General features: G+C 35.2%; 1 protein-coding gene across 1 annotated transcript in view; it reads left to right on the top strand.

Annotated features, from left to right (window-relative positions):
• The window catches only part of SLC24A2 (solute carrier family 24 member 2), a 75,548-nt gene that overhangs the window by 47,008 nt on the left and 11,211 nt on the right, over positions 1-17,329 (top strand). The window contains exons 7-10 of the mRNA XM_025163574.2: positions 2,873-2,968; positions 3,807-3,880; positions 12,692-12,820; positions 16,337-16,426. Of these exons, the coding sequence (XP_025019342.1) occupies positions 2,873-2,968; positions 3,807-3,880; positions 12,692-12,820; positions 16,337-16,426 (389 nt within the window). The remainder of the gene's footprint in view (positions 1-2,872; positions 2,969-3,806; positions 3,881-12,691; positions 12,821-16,336; positions 16,427-17,329) is intronic.

The raw sequence follows: 17,329 nt of genomic DNA, 5'->3' as shown, positions 1-17,329 counted from the left end.
AGACATTTGACTTCCTGACAAACTCTGCAAGGACAAACTTCTTCATCTCAAATAAGCTGCATTTGATTTTGTAACTTCCTAGACTTCCTAGAACTCTAGTATGTTTGAAAGGTTTATGTAAAGGAAAGGAAGTGAAATTGATTTATTTGTTTAATGTTATATGTATCGTTATTTCTGGTAACTCTTAATGGACTTTTGCTGATTAAGATTGAAGGATGAAGTTTTATTATTTACTAAATAACAGATAAAAGATGAGATACAGGATGAAGACATCTTTGGTTGAAATGTTAGAGAAGGCGATAAGTTACTGAAATTGTTTGTACCTGCCTTGATGAAGGGGGAACACTTCTTTCTATATTCTTTTTTCTTTATATATATATTTTTCTTTTTCCTCCCCCCACTTTTTTTCTTCTTTTCCCTTTTCCCTTTGCACTTTTTATTCTTTCTTTTTCTTTTCATATTTTTCTTAGTTTGTATTCGTTTTTTATCTCTGTATTTTTAAACTTTAATAAAATTTATTATTTTTAAAAAATGAAAGGTTTATGTGGAGATATATATATATATATATATATATATGTCATATTATATCATATGTCATATCATATCAAATCATCTTTGGAAGCATAAATATAATGACAGTCTGCCACTACCAGAGTCTGGAGCAGCAACCTGTACATCAGCTCTAATGATTGCAGGAGCAACAGCTGCAATATTGCACCATCATACAACTAACCACATAATGAGATTGTTCAAGTTGCAGGACAGTAGATTTACATTTTGCTTTCTACATTCTTCACTATCGATTTTCTATTCAAATGCAGATGCATGCTATTTGAGGATTTGATGCTATTGTTTTAGGTTTGAATTTTCCATTTATGTTAAGTTAAAGGAATGACCAGAACTATCTGTCTTTAACTATTTCTGTCTTCAACATTTTTCTTTGAAATAGCTATTTAAATAGACTGACTTTCTTTTTTTGAAGGGTAATATTTGTGTACCTTGTGAAACATTGTGTACCTTATTGTATTACCTTTTCTTAAAGGTTGCTATTTTCAAATTGTGTCAGGCGAATGAAATATATTGTTCTGTGAAAAACAGTGTAATAATAATTTTGAAAGATAACTCTGAAACTTTAATTCTGTCATAATAGCACTTCTTCTGAAAGGATATACATTCTGTCAGGAAAAAAAACACAAATTGTATTGGTGACTGTTACACTTCTCAAATATCATTATTTCATAATAAGACTATCTAAGCTTTCAGGTTGCAGAGGTGGATGCTTATGGTCCCCTATTCAATGCTTATTGCTTCTGATATAATAAACTATTATTTTTTCTAGACTAATCTGAAATTCAGGCATTTTGATTTATCAGGCAGGAAATCAGTAAGTACTGTAATCTGTAACCTAGACATGTAAAAGAAAAAAGAACCAAAACAATATCTTTCTTCTGCCTTCCCTGCAAGTACTAAGGCTGGTAGCTATTCTTTAGTGCTTTTCCCCTACCATTACATTTGAACTACTCATCTAATTTAAAATATTAGGAAAGCCCAGGACAAAAAGTTGGCCAGTAGGGAGATCACAATCATCAGCAAAACCCAGAATTGCATGAGGTGACTTCCTTTTGCACAATCATTTTTTCTCTCCTCACATCTCCCAGGGCCCCTCACATATCTGTGAAAGGGAGGATTGCCAGGATGTGCGGGGATTACAAGGGAAGAACAGCCCTCTCCCCATTCTGTTCACACTCCATTTTGTTGGGAAGGTACGATTGAACTCAATCCCACAGTTGGAATTAACAAGAGTTTCCCTCCAACATACCTCAGAAGAAAAAAGAAGTTTGAAAAAGGAATTTCTGCCTTAGGATGCATATAAGCTTTCCATTTTCATCTCTTGCAGTCAGACTTTGAAGCATCTACAATTGTTCCAAAACTGATCATTCATTATTACAAAGGCAAAAGTCCAGTGTCACAGAATGTATGTGTCCATTGTGGAAGAGAGAGAGCCAGTTTGGTGTAGTGGTTAAAGAGCTGAACTAGCAACAGGGAGACTTGTGTGTGGATTGTGAACAAATGGTGGTTTCTACAGGTCATGGCTTTGTTTAGAAGCATTGTACCTCACTTGCACAACTGACATGTTGATATGATTCCAAGTTATACAAAGGCTTGTTAAAAATGTATATTTCATAGATAGATCCAAATGCAATCTACTATACCTGCCTGTCTCTCTGTTGGTCTATCAATCCATCCATCCAGTTAGATGGCAGCCATAGCTGACCTTGGCTGATGTTGAAAAGCTAAGTGGGGTTGGACAGGTTAGTATTTAATGGGAGACCACCAGGCTAAACTGAGAAGTCAAAAAGCAGTGGTAAATCACTTCCATGTTGTTGCCAAGAAGGCCATATAAAAGACTATGGGGAGACTTTATCTTCTTATGTGAATATAAGCATATATATGTTAGGCCTCTGAAAGCAATCATATGACCACATGGGCCTTTACCGTATACAGTATAGATATGTATACCACAGTACATTGTTTAATCTTCAGGAAAGCAGGATGTACAGGCTGAAATCCATTCAGTTCAGTGTGAAATATATTTCTGAGTAAGGAAATAGGAAACACACAGGACTGAGATAAAATTTCTCTTTTCTATGGTAGTCACTTGGTTAGTAAAAATTATTATGGTAATACTGGCATGTTTTGCTATAATTAATTGAAACGAAATAAACTTATCTCTTTCTGCTGGGAAAAGTTTGGAGCAGGGAGCAGACTAAGTTAGCAGAAGTCAGAGTGACATGCTACCACTGGATGAATAAAAAGCTGAGGCAGTAGTTGAGAACTAACCATGTTTAACAAAGATGTATATATTTTATAGGAAAGTTCAAAGAAAGGGCATCTATTCTTCATAAGATGGCTAAAAAGTCCCCAGAAATAGATGGTGAACAACGGAATGGAAGAGCCAAACATGCTGGTAAGTGTAAGAGATCAGCATGTTTCTTTCAAAACAGATATTTCTTTAACTACCACAGATTAATGTGGCTGTCCTCCTACAATGCCTTTCTGATACGTTAATTTATTGGAAACTTCACATGGCACCTTTAGAATATGTTGCAAAGTTGTGTATGTAACTTGGTGATATAGATGTGAATGCAACTAAACTTACATTAGGTCTATAATGAGACTATTTCTGGACTAAGCGTTTCTCAAGTGAAAACAGATGTGAAAAACTTTATAATTTTTCAGAATCTTTTTCACTTTTAATTAACTTTAAATTTAGATGACCCCGTTCTATCACATAGAGGATAGCCAAGTTGATTGGCTCATTTGCAGTTCACCAACTTGTGTATTCAATTTAATTTGTACTGAATTAAAAGAAGATTATTATCATAGCTGACTCTTGGGGGAAAAGGCTTGAGTGATCAATTTTTTGCAATAATAACTGGAATACTGAATAGATAAGAGAAATTATGTCTTAAACCTAACTTCCCCAATAGAATTACTTAAACCAGTCTTTCACAGTACAGTTCATGTAAATGACGCCTAATGTAGGATAGCTGCTTTAATTCATGGCAACATTCAGTTTGTCTGCCATATATAGGGTATTGAATTCTCTGCATTTTGTAATAAATAATAACTTACTTTAAAAAATAAGATATTTGCATTCAGTTGTTCAATGAAACTAAAGCATGAGCTTAGTCCAAATTAGCCCAGAATTAAAATGGAGTTGGGCAACTTATAAATTTAATAAAATAAAACGAATAACTGATTGGTTCCCAGTTTTACATTTCTTTCTCCTGTTTGTATTTCAGAAAAAATTGAAGTTGAAGTGACACCACCCAGTGATGGCCCAATGCAAAATGGAAGTGCTGTTGGTGCAGAGGAGGTCTCGTTTTTCCTTCTTGCTTTTCTCCATTTCTGTTAAACGTGTCTTGTGCTTACCCCTATGTTACATTATGCTACACTAATCCTATGTTATCACAGTCTGAAAAATAATAGATGTTTGTATCTGTGAGCCATAGAGAGATACATTATTCTCTTTATTTCATTTTTGGGATTTGAGGTCAGTCTTTGGCATTACAATTCCAAACAATGCAAATTTACCTTTTGGAATCCAGTGCCATACAATGTAATTTTGGAGTTTTTAAAGCTTTGGTTCTCACATATTATTCTCTTCAACTGCATCATTCACAAACAGCATTGGCAATGATCAGGGATAAAGGGCATTGCATCCAACAGTCTTTGCAACTTGGAGATTGGAAATCAGTGCTTTAAATGCAAATTTAATGGGAATATACCCTTGAGAGCTAAATGGAAGCACCGTATCTTGAAAAATCATGGCCTTAAAAGTATTAGAAGTGTAAACTGACCATTAGTGCAAATGGGATTATGAGGCTAAGTAGAACTTGGATTTATTATTATAGGACTCTCTGTGAGCTAGTATCATTTTAATTTGATTGCTTAAAGTTTTGGGGAAGATGTTCTTATTACCAAAAATTACCAAAGGAAAATATGCCCATGTGTCTATGTAGCTTGAAGTTCAATTGTAGCTTCATAGAAGCTTATATAACAGTGCAGTTTATATGCAGCATACAGAGTTCAAAAAATCTGTTGAACTATCACTTTGCTCATGGCAAGACCAGAGTCAGCAATGTTTCCTAGGGAATTGAATTCAGAGCAACTGGCACCATTAATAGAAACTTGTTTGGTTGCACTGAGCAAAATGTTTTCTCCTAAGGGCGCAGTCTGTCATTTGATTCATTCTGCCACTTCGCTCTACATATGCTGTTAAACGTTATTGTAACACAAAGAAACAAAATGCCTTGTTATGTCATTAGGTAAAGGCTACAGGATGCAGTCAATAAGAATAGAGTGCTGAGAAATTTAAAGACTGTAGGAAAGAATGTGAATCAATATATTATTAAACTTTTCCTTTTAATTCCTAATGACATCAGTTTAATGATCATCATATTATTTGGAAAAAAAATTCTTAACTGATATCCTGTAGCTTGAAGGATTAATCATGTAGGTGGGAAAAATAGAAAAAAGGATTGTGTATATAAAAATTATATTTTAAATAGATCATATTTATGGATTATATTTTATTTTTGTTACTTTTCCTAGATAACTGTTTTTTAGAATGGTATTAATGTCTAAATGCTGTAAAATGATATGAATGAGGTATTGGATACAGACAATGTGGGCTAATTCTAATAACAGAGAATGTGATATGGTAAATCCAAGCCAATTTAATATTTAAATTTAATTGAGTGATAGGAAATGGCAAAGGACAATAATCAGGATGATACTCACAACTAAATCACACAAAATCTCACAAGATCGCAAAATTCTGTCAGATTTTTCTGATCTCATCCTGAGATCACCTAAAATCTGGTTAGAATGCCAAAATCTTATGTAATAACTTAATTTCATTTTGGGCTCCAAAAACCTGAAATATTATCTCATGCAAGAACAGTGAAATCTCATGAAATTAGGCTTGAGGTCACCAAAATTGTGCAACAGTTCTTGATCCTGGGATTTGGAATAGATATAGATATAATATTGGATTTAACTTGGAGGCATGACAATGTTTGGGGAGACAAAGCTGGCGTAAATTCTGTCTAACTCTTTCATTAGGGAACTCACAATAGCTGGGAATGCAGTTAAGACAACAGAATATAACTTTTATATAATTTCCTAAACCAATTGTTAAAGCATATTGAGAACAAATTATATTTTTAGACAATTTTTACATCTTTAAGCGTTAACCATTGTTTTTATGATATTTAATATAGAGTGGGGGTTTTTTAGAAATACAATGTGCAATTAGATTTTTTCCCCTTTTTAATAAAACAGCAAAAATACATTGTGTATGAGAGACTTTTCAAGGTGGAATATTCGATTGACTAACAATATTAAGGATATCTCTTGTACTTATTTTGGGGGGCTGTAGGTCTATAGAAAATAAAACATACCATGGATGCTTTAAATTACTATCTGATTGAAGAACTCAATGATCTTGATATTCCTAAATGGAACAGATTATCTGAGAGACTACTTTCATTTAATGTTCAGAAGGAGATGCAAACATGCATACATACCTATACATATATACATATATACCTGCTGGATAAGCAACATCATGCAATATTGAGTGATGAGGAATAAACAAAAGAAATTAAAGATAGGAAATAATAGAAAAGTAAAATCTAACTAAATTTAGTTTCCACCAGCACTATTAAATATAGCTTCTATACCTTTCTATTATTGCAAATCACCTTTACTTGCATCACATCCATACACTGATTAGTGTATTGCCTTTTATTCTTTAAACTTCTCACATCTTTGAGGATCTTATCAACTACAAGAATCTCATCAACTCTCTTTTGAGGTCCTCATCAACTCCATTCAATCAGAACTTTCTCAGTCTTCCTCTTCCTCTTGACCTGTTAACTCTTCATATAATTGTTTTGCAGCTTAATCTTTATTTATGCTGTCTACATGACCAAGCCACCTCAATATTCTTTTGGACCAGTTATTTTTGTATTCAGTCTACATTTATTCATCAGCCATTCACCCTTGACCCTATCTCTTCACCATGCATATTTAAGTAACCTTTTCCCATTGCGTTCAACTTACTTTTATGTTCTTCCTGACATGTTGAGCTTTCACTTCCATATAACAAATTGGGCAGAAGCACACTGCAACAAAAGAACCATTTTTGCTTCTTTCAACAAACATTCATTCCTCACAACAGAATTCGTAATAGCCACTGCCTTTTTTCCAGTAGTTACATGTCTTAAAATTTCCCATCTTTAGTAAACATTCTATCAAAATTAGCAAAATCATGTATTTGCTGTTTTTTCACAATTAATGTATAATGTGCATTTGTTCATTCCATTTACTTTGATTTTCAAAAGTCAAGCCCCTATGAATAGTTAATAGAACAAGTTCCCTGTTCTAAAGTGCACTAGAAATTCTAATCCATAATCTACCAAAGTGAGCTATGTTTGCAACAGACTTTATGTCAAGGTCCCAGAGCTCTATTGGTACCTCTTCCTGGACTGCCCTTGGCATTACTGTCAATTTTCAGTACCATTTTCTCTGTGAGCAAGATAATATATCAATTATGCCATGATCTGAGGATGGAATGTAATAAGCTAGAAGCAAGATGTTCTCCTTGAAACAATCCAATACAAATGTTCTTACACTCTAGGCAAATAGGAAGTAGTTTTATTAATGACTTGCCCTGTTGCTGGGTTACCACATCCTCAAGATGACATAACAGAACTCTGTGCCCATAATTGCATGCAGCTACTAAAATTAAAAATAATCTATGAATGTGAGATCCCAGACATTATCGCCGTTTATACATTACTGTGATCAAGACTAGATGTTCAAACGCACCACAATATCAGACTTCACCAGGCATGACTATTGATATTTACTCTATAGAAAGTCAATCTGAATTCAGTAACAGCAGAAGCTTCACAAACTCAGAATAGTTAGGTAAGTTGTTCTATTGTAAACAAAAAAGTCATATACAGACTCACACACACACATGCACGCTGCATACAACTTACAGAGAGAGAGAAAAGAAGAAGAAGAAGAAGAAGAAGAAAAGAAGAAGAAGAAGAAGAAGAAGAAGAAGAAGAAGAAGAAGAAGAAGAAGAAGAAGAAGAAGAAGAAGAAGATCATCTGCCTACAGCAGAACATAGGAATCAATTTCCTCCTTATCTTCCTTTTCCTCCTCCAAAGGTTCTTAGCCTCTTTTCCTCAGCCTTGAGTGTTAGAGACACCTCTTTGATATTTGCATAATGATCTCTCTGGCCTGAGAATCATTGATTCCCACATCACCAGCCTTGGCTCTCATATAGTATTCTCCAGAGCTGATGCCTCTTGACAATATTTAATTCTACTTGGCCTTAGCTTCTAGATGCATTTCCTTTCCCTAGAAAAAACTTTCCACTGAAATTATTATGAAATTCCAGCTACAAAAGGATATGCGTATCCCTCTGGCCAGGCAACCTGATTCTCTGTCACCACAGATACTATGTTGCAAAACCACCACAAGAAATCATTGGCTGGAATGATCACTATATAGACAAACAGTGGCAAGCCAATTCCTCTTGCAGATGTTGTTGGATAATTCTTTAGGCCACACAGATTCTGGACAACTTATTTTAGCACTGAGAGTTTGTCCCCATAACTTGTGTCATGGTGTTCAGTACTCTCCCTAAGTGGGTTCAACTTTCTGTTTTCTTGGAACCCAAGACAGACAATTCCTGAAAATAGAAGCAGTGCTTCAGAACATTCTTAAATTCCAACCTGCTCAACAAATAAGAAAAGCCATTTAGATTGTTATACAGTTACTACGCATGAGATTGAACAACCTATAGGCAATGCCTTAAACATTGGCACAGTTAAGAATCAAAAGTGTGAACGGACAGCAAGTGAAGGATAGATTCGACATCACTGACTTGCCTTTGTGGAATTCTGCACAAGGGCACCTCGTATGCCAACAGCTGTCCTGGCCAGGAGTGTGCTCTAGCTGACAAAACCTAGACTTTTTAGGCTACATCAACAGAGATAATAAGTGTTGAAATCACAGTAAGTAATCATTCTGCTCCATGCTGCACTGGTCAGACCACACCTGGTATACTGTGTCCAATTCTGGTCACCATAATAGAAGAAGAATGCTGAAGAACTGGAAAGAGTGAATGGCAAGGGGCTTGGAGGCTAAGTCCTATGAAGAAGGTTAAAGGAACTGGGTATATTTAGCCTAAAGAAAAGAAGGCTAAGGAGAGATATAACAATTTTCCTTGAAGGGCTGTCACAGGAGAGGGTGTGGATAATAAATAAGGAGGGATTTCTGACCATAAGAGCTTTTAAGCAGTGGAACAGCTACCTTCTGGAGTCATGGGTGCCCCATCACTGGATGTTTTCAAGCAAAGGTTAGACAGGGGGTTGTCTGGAAGAATTCCAAGTCCCTTCTAGCCTCATGGTTCTATGTTTCTATACACACATGTGAAGACCAGCTGGGAAAGCCCTTGAAACAGCCGTTCCAGGAAAGAAATGCTTCAGCGCTTTGAGAAGAGTTGGGTCAGTAAACTTTGTAAAGTGCCCCTTGAAATATTTTTCACAGCTTTTGAAAGGCATGGCCTTTGCTTGACCTAGAATGAGTTTGGCAAATGGACCACTATCTATAAGGGATGTTTAATATATATATAAAATGAAGGTCCAGAGCAATATTCATGTGTTCCATCTTTTTGAAATGACTCAATAATTCAAAGTTGAATGTATTTCATAACATCTTCACAGCAAGCAAATCCAAACAGGAAAAAAGAAAAAAAATACAATTGATCATGTTTTCATAGAATTACTGTTTTTTATCTTCTGATTACACTGGATATAATCCAGCACTTAGATTTCAAGAAAGCTGTATGAATTGCTTTGCCTCGATTTGCCTCTGTTTGCCAAAAAAAAAAAGATTTTGATTTTTTAGGAAAGGAATATAGAAGAGCCTAGTACTGAATCAGTTATTGTAGAAGTCTGTCCTTCCTGTAAGTCATGCCTCAGAAATTATTCAGGAAGAACGGAGGTGAAAGGAAGCACAACTGCATCTCATAGAATATTGAAGATGTAATCATTTTACATCACTTAAACCATAAAGAAACCTGCAGAGTCAGGATCTCTCATCTTCAAAAGCAGAATACTTAGACTGTCATTTAAAAAAAGAACCTTCTAACTGAGGGGGGAAAAAAAAGAATTATTGCATTCCTATGTGACTAGATCAAACCCAAACCAGCTACACCATATTCTCACTTGCCAAGTACTACTGATACTAACAATATATGAAAGTAATTTATGTTGCAAACATTTATTTATATTTTATTAGCCCAGCAATATCCAAATACCAGGTCAGAATCCCACTGTGAATTGTAGAAGACTTGGGACTGATTTTAAAAAACCTTGAGTTCATCATGGCATGCTATGCAGGAAAGTTCCATTTCTGGAATGGGGATGCTGCATAAATCAGATAACTGTGCATCAAAAACTATTTCTTTTGGTAGCCCCTGATTTTCCAGAAGTACAGTGGCTGGGTTTCTTCAGTTTAAATATTTTGAATTGTACATTTCTCTAAGCAATCACCCATATTAGTTCTCCTTCCAATTATATTTTTCCAGTCATCCCTTATTGTTGGAACTCCATGGAATTTTGTTAGGGTGAGATAGGGATAACTGGCTGTAATACTAGGAGTTCTGTAATTTGGGGCAATATAGAATCCTCCTGCAGAATGGTTGGAGTCACCTCACAGTGAGAAAAAACAGATTCACTGAAGCAGTAAAACTGTTCATTTTATATCCTATCCAAGGTTGAGGATCTGGGCTCTGATCTCAGAGAAAGAACACTGACTTCTTTTTCTGCTTCTTTGCCATATCAGTAGTCCAGGTGGAAGTAGGGAACAGATAGTGAACAAAGAGAATCATATTTCTGTCTATTTCTGCCCTCCAAATTATAGCTGACAGACTCCAGCTTTACAGAAGATGCTAGAATTGCCCTGTTATAGGGTTACTTGAGTATGCATATGTAAAAATTTCTTTGGAATTCAGCAGGATTTGTGTTTCCCACAGGTGGTTATAAGATTGCATCTTTAATCATCTGATTTCAATCTACTGATAAGCTAACTGAATCTTAACAATGTATGCATTTTAAGAGTCTATAAAGGAAGAATGGCTACATATTAAAATACTAACACTGTTAGAAAAGCTATTTTTATACGTTCTTAATCGTATCAAAATGTTCTGTTTTATCACACTTTGTATAGTTTGTCTGTAAAGACAGGAGGGAAAAAAACCACAAGACCTACAGAAGTTCCATATGAAATAGTTCCTAATGAAATATGGAATATTAGTATAGGATCATATAGGGTAATGTGATATAATGTGATATAATACAATATAATGTATATTATATTATTATAACATTCCTTAGAAATTCAAAGTCAGCTGAATTATTTTAACCTCTGACTTTACTAAAAATAATATTCAACTTCATATTCCTATCTCCTCATACTCAAGCATGTTCCTTTTTTATCAGTTTCTATGGAAACAAAGAAAAAATGTGAGTGCTTAACATCACAAAGACAATGTTAAGTAAAAGAAACAGGCAGCTTAGTTCTAACAAGGAAGTAAGGCTTTCATGGTTTGCTATGTGATCATTAAGTGTGTTATTGAACAGCTGTGATTCAATGAATCCCTGATATACCAGGGTGCTGGTTATTTTATATCCGTAAAAGTTCTTGTATAAAGTGTCTTTTTGCATACATATATGTCCTCTTTTGTCAAAGCATCCTGAATTTTATCAAATTTTATCTAGGCAATTGTGTTTATGTGTTTTAATTGTGTGATTTTGTGTATACAATATACTGAGTGTCTCCATTTAAAAACAACTTTTGAGGGGTGCTGAAGTAGGAAATATATATTTAAATGTGTGAAGCTCTAGAGATCATTAGTCTTAACTGTTATGACTCTGCTTGTAAGGCCTGTCACATTGGTGTCAAAAAAATTTTAGCAGCATAATAGCCATCTTTTGGTTTAAAAGGACAAACAGAAAGAGGAGCAAACTCTGCTTACGTAATTTATTTCAATCTATATTTAACATCAAACCATAATTAGTTACAATGAAGGAGGAAGGCAGTTTTCCTTCTTAGTTCTTAATGGAGTTAATAGGTTGTATTCTTTTTTTTTTTTTTTTACTCCTTTTCCAATATGTGCACAGAGATGTTCACTCAAAACTGAAATCACTGTAATTAAAGAGTTATATGTATTATCTCAGCCAATTGATCTCACAGGTGTTCAAAGAGATAAATCAGTTTTCTCCTTCAGGAGATGAAAAAGAATAGCTTGCAATATAGCTATATGCATATCTACATTGAAGATAGGAATAACAACAGTTTTATTTTGTGGAAAAGACCACAAATATATTTAGGTTGAGTAGATGCACAATTTTCATGGTTGAAAGGATAAATTTCGATAGACATATAGTCCTCTAGTAACTATGAAGGCAAACTTCATGAATGTGTTTATATCTTTTTAAAGCCATCCAAGTTGGTGGTCATCATCATGCAGTATGATGAAGACTCTGGTCATCAGTGTGAAGGGAAAGAAATGAAATATTAAATTAGGGTAATCAGTACTACATAGCTTCTCCCCCCCACATCCCCTCCCCCCAGAAGAGAAATATAGAGATGGCCTTGAAGAAGGAATTCAACAACCATTATGTAAACATCAGCTTAGCCAGGAGGGGGGTAAGGAATCAAGATTGCCAAGCCTTGATTCTCTTAATGTAAGTGGGAATAAAAAGAATCTCTGACAGGCTTTCAAGATTCTGTTACAACACCCCATAACAGTTGAGTTCCAGTATTTCATGTGGTGTGTGTTTCCTGATTTGATCTATCTTGCAGGGCTGATATTTCCCTCTCGGGTTGAGTGATGAGCACAGATAGAATATGAGTAAGCAAAATTCTCCTTCAAAACCTGGCATATATAGCATTGCTGGATTTTTTTCTTCAGTTTATTTTTTTCTTCAGTGCCAAATGAAGTCAGCCTGCTATAGATTTCTTTTAAACCAAAAAAGTACAAGATGTTTTCCATTTTTTCATTGAGATTAATATTGTCCTTTTTTTTCACAACAGGAAGATGAAGAAGATGATCAGCCCCTCAGCCTGGCTTGGCCTGATACCCCCAAGAAGCGGCTTACATATCTGATTATTTTTCCTCTTGTTTTTCCATTATGGGTGACTCTGCCTGATGTTAGAAATCCAGTGAGAAAATGACTGTTTTTACTTTTATATATGAATTGAAATGAAAAGTATGTTTATAAAGAACAGATCTAGCCCTGATAGTATTATTGAACATACATAAATAAGTTCATGATTTTTCAGCTTCCATTAGATTGCTTGGTGGAGAAAATACTTAATAAGAATATTGTGATAAATGACATTTGGTTTGGGCTTTTGGAGACCTTGTATAGCAGTCAATAGCAGTGAATACATTGCCATTTACCTGTATAAATATTTAATGGCAACCTATAAAATATTGTATTAATAGTTCTTTTATGTTTGACTGCATGCTTGCTTCTTTAGATGCCTATTAGACTTTATATGCAGAAGAAATTTTCCCCTTAGACTTTGCAGACACCCAACAGTTCGTATTTCCATCAACAGCAACTCTAAAGTTTCTACTATAATTTAACATTACTTTAAATCCCAACAGGATTCATCCACAGTTAAGTACTTTTCAGTTTCATTAATTTCAAAAGGGCATGTTTGGAATAAATGGGCCTCCAGAGTGGCAAAAGACTTCTTAGGTCTCTTGAACTTAGATCCATCCCCTCCTTCAGCTTCCCTCTCACATCTGCCTAGCAGACTCCTCTGAGCAAGTGTTAGTATATTCTCAGTCTATTATCCTTATTCTTCAGGCTCAGACTGTCAGAGCCTTCTCAGGTTAGATCCAAACCCTGGTTTGACACTATCAAAGCAAAAAAGGCCCTGTTTGCGGCAATACATGCTTTTTGATATAACAACTCTCCAGGTTTGTTTGTAAAGAAGAGCTACAAAGCTCTTCTAAAATCCATGAAAAAGAAAGCTACAAGAGAAGAGTGGAGGAGGTTAATCGCAACTGCTAAGCTCAACAACACTTCCTAGTTATGGCACTTAGTTAACAGTTCCTCTAGTGTTAGAGGTTTTGGTCCAGTCTGCAAATATCCACAGAATCTTGGGAGAACGATTTCCAAAATATTTTTACCATGGAATCATTAGACAATCTAGCTGTGACTTACTCTGTCCCTAACTGGCATCCTGTGTCCACATCTAATGTCAACAATCTCATTTCACAACCAAAACCTGAAAATGACATAGGAAGAGATTTTATCCCTCAGAATTGTTAAGGGAAAACAAGGACTGGTGGACTCCAGTCCTGGCTATCCATATTAATACTTCAGCATGTTTTCCTGCTGACTGGAGCCACTCCATTGTTATCCTATTCTACAAAAACAAAGGAAATAGATAAAACCCTGCTAGTTATAGACTTACCAGCTTACTTAATAGAACCAGCCAGTTATATGCTAAATATCTCTATTTAAAACTATTGAACTGGGTTAAAAATGAAACATCTTAGTTGAGGAACAGGTACATTTCAGAGGAGACCAGTCAACTCTTGATCACTGTCTGGTTCTCTGCCATTTGGCAGAAAAAAATTCTTACCACTCCAGGGGCTCTCGTTCAAAGCCCTGGTCAATTTTAAATCAACCTTTGATTTAATTCCAACAGAGAAACTGTCCTTAATAGATAAAGGTTATCTCTTTTCATGTAGCCCCTCTATTCCAACACCACTTTGACAGTCAGTTGCTTACCCTGGGGGAACCTCTCTGGAGCTGTCACTATCAGAGAGGGGTGAGACATTCTAGCCCCTCTACTTTTTTACTTACATATTAACTCAATAATTCAGGCCTCTCTGTCCCCACTCATGTTCTCCCTATATTAGCAGGCTGAATTGTCCAGCTCTTGTAACATCACAATCATGTCCATGTCTCAGAAGGGGATGAGAAGGGTATTGAGGGCTTGGCTTTTTTCTGCTCAAAGGAAAAACTAGTATAAACTAGTCTTAGTGTTTGTATGAAACTATCATAAAATTCATAATGGGCAAATTAATGGCAATGCTATCAAGCAGGTGCATACTTATAAATACCTTGGAGTCCTATTTCAGGTCTTGCTATCCTAGAGAGAACATTTTTATATATCACTTTATCCCTGCAGCTTTGAATGTCTATATAGTCAAAGTCATCTCTCATTCTCTGTGGTATCCAAGTCTGCACCTTCAAAATGCTTGACATCCTTGTACTCATTCATTCTAAGCTTATTAGAGCTATCCTTGCAATCCCAAGATGTATTAAGAATTCTGCTGCACATTTAGAGATAGGCTTGGTCTCTGTAGATGCTAGAGCTTGGTAATATCTTTTAAAGTTTTGGGTAGAGTTAACTTTTTTCCTACTGATTTTTAAGGGCCATTTGAACTCAACCTGATTCAGAAAAGTTATTGTCAAGCTTCACTCCCTAGTATTCTTGTTGGCAAGTCTTGTCCATTACACACAAAGAAGTATTCTTAAGCAGCCTATCTGGGACACTGATTTTCAAATCAATCTAAATTTGATTCCAGTCTCACAGCATGTGGCATCTTTTCAAATGTGCATGTGCCAGCCACCTACCTTTCTTCTATCACAGTTCTGAAATTGTGCTAGGCCTTTATTCTGGCCAGGCTGGATGCATTGCTTTCTACTGTTTTGTTGGGGTTCTTCAACCACATGCTCTTTTATTGGTCTCTCTGCAGACTTTTATCCATTCTATCTGGAAGAAATTACCTAGCAGAGAGCATTACTTCTATCTGTCATTCTCCTGCGTGAGCATTGTTCAGATATATCTTCCTGGGTTGCCCAATTTTGTGCCTTCATATGCACCATTCATCTTTCTTCAAGTCTGAAAAATTGTATTATTCTTTTTTTTTTTAGCTTCCTTTTTTCCTTTTGATTTGTATCTGATTGCCAGCTTTATGGTTGTAATAAAGTCTTGAGTTGAACATGAATTAGGTTTGAGCAGGTAAAAAAGAAGAAAGAAAGAAATCAAGCTTGGCAGAAATAGTCACAAAACTTGGCAAACCTCCATGACTATTTGTAAGTGATTTGGGAATGGAGGAAACAAGGGGCATATAATCACATCAAATTATTCCCAATGGCAGAAAGTGAAAAATGTGAATTCCATATTGTGAATCATTAGGAAAGGGCTCAAAAATAGAATTGGCTAAATTTTATCAGCAGTGGAAGAGTTCTAGTTGCCAGAGCTGTGTTTTTAACAAGAAACCAGTGTTTAGAACAAAGATGCTAAAAAAAATAGAACTGATAAATAAATATAAATAATAATTAATGTCCTTCCTAGAAATTATTATTTATTTGATTTTTCATTCTCTGACAAAATATCTCAAAACTGAACAAAAATTATCTTGCTTATACGTACTGAATACAATCATAGTATATCAATTATAAACAGCTACTAAATGGAGAAACCTTTCCTGGGTATCTGTCATAGTAACATAACAAACAGAACTTCGTCTAATGCATGCACTCCCAAGTAACATAGTGCTTTTTATGGATGGGATCCATGTTAATTGGATGAAGTTTGATTTGAAACTGATAAACCCAGGCACACTATGCATGTTATGTTCAAGTAGTAAGGCTTATAGTATTACAAGATGAGCACACTCACATTGTCATTATTACTTTCTTTCAGTCATCTAAAAGGCTTTTCCCTCTCACATTTTTTGGATCCATCTCTTGGATAGCTGTATTTTCTTACCTAATGGTCTGGTGGGCACATCAGGTAAGCTATTTGATAGACTTGCTCTTATGTTTTGGCTTATATTTAATCACTGCATTAATTGATTCAATAATTGATTGAACATTATTTTTAATGTAAGCAGCCCAGAGTCACTTTGGAGCTGGGCGAACTCTAAATGTCATAAATAAATAAGTAATAGCAGTTTGAACATTTTACTAGATCACATGCTGATGCATTTTCTCCACTGGTATTTTAAAAGATGGGCTTTTTATTGACTTTAGATTTCCATCTTGACAATAGGATGTATACAGAGAGAATGGGGATGTCAGGACTGAGAGCTGAAGTTCATTCTGCAATCCCAAATGAATTTCCAGAGTTTCCTGTAGTATGGGAAGAATCAAACAGTGAAATTCAGCTGTCTAAATAAATTAAACGTTAAAGTAGTCAGAAATCTCATTATCAAAATAAAATTTAAAAACTAAAACATCATAATTTTTGGACAAATAGAGGAGTGCTAAGAAGACATAAAATCAAATCAAATCTTTATTACGGTCATAGACCAGCATAAGAAGAAGACATCAGGTTAAGTACCAAATGTGCTGAATATTTCAAAGCCAGAGCATGAAAATCAAAAGTACTTTCTCCTTATTGACCTTCTTCACCGCTAAAGGTGGACAATCAGAAAAGGACTCCTGGAGATGAACTTCAGGCAGCACCTTTGGAAAGAAAGCAGCCCTTCAGATAGCCAAGTCTTGACATATTCATGTTGAAATCAGCTTTTCAAACTAAAATAAAATTAATGTAGAAGGGCACTTCAAAAGGGAATTATACAGTCATAGCAATGAGTTTCTTTTAACAGAATCCTTTTGTATTACCTAATCCAAACAGAATTGCCCACTGTTATAGTGTTATTGACATGCCTGTTGCATGAACAAGGCATTCAGC

This window comes from Python bivittatus, unplaced genomic scaffold (genome assembly GCF_059951505.1).
Source record: "Python bivittatus isolate LINGU-HERP-01145 unplaced genomic scaffold, Pbiv_v1 ctg000850_np1212, whole genome shotgun sequence".
Taxonomy (NCBI): Eukaryota; Metazoa; Chordata; class Lepidosauria; order Squamata; family Pythonidae; genus Python; species Python bivittatus.
The sequence above is the reverse complement of the archived record's forward strand: the minus strand, read 5'-3'. Positions and strand labels throughout refer to the sequence as shown.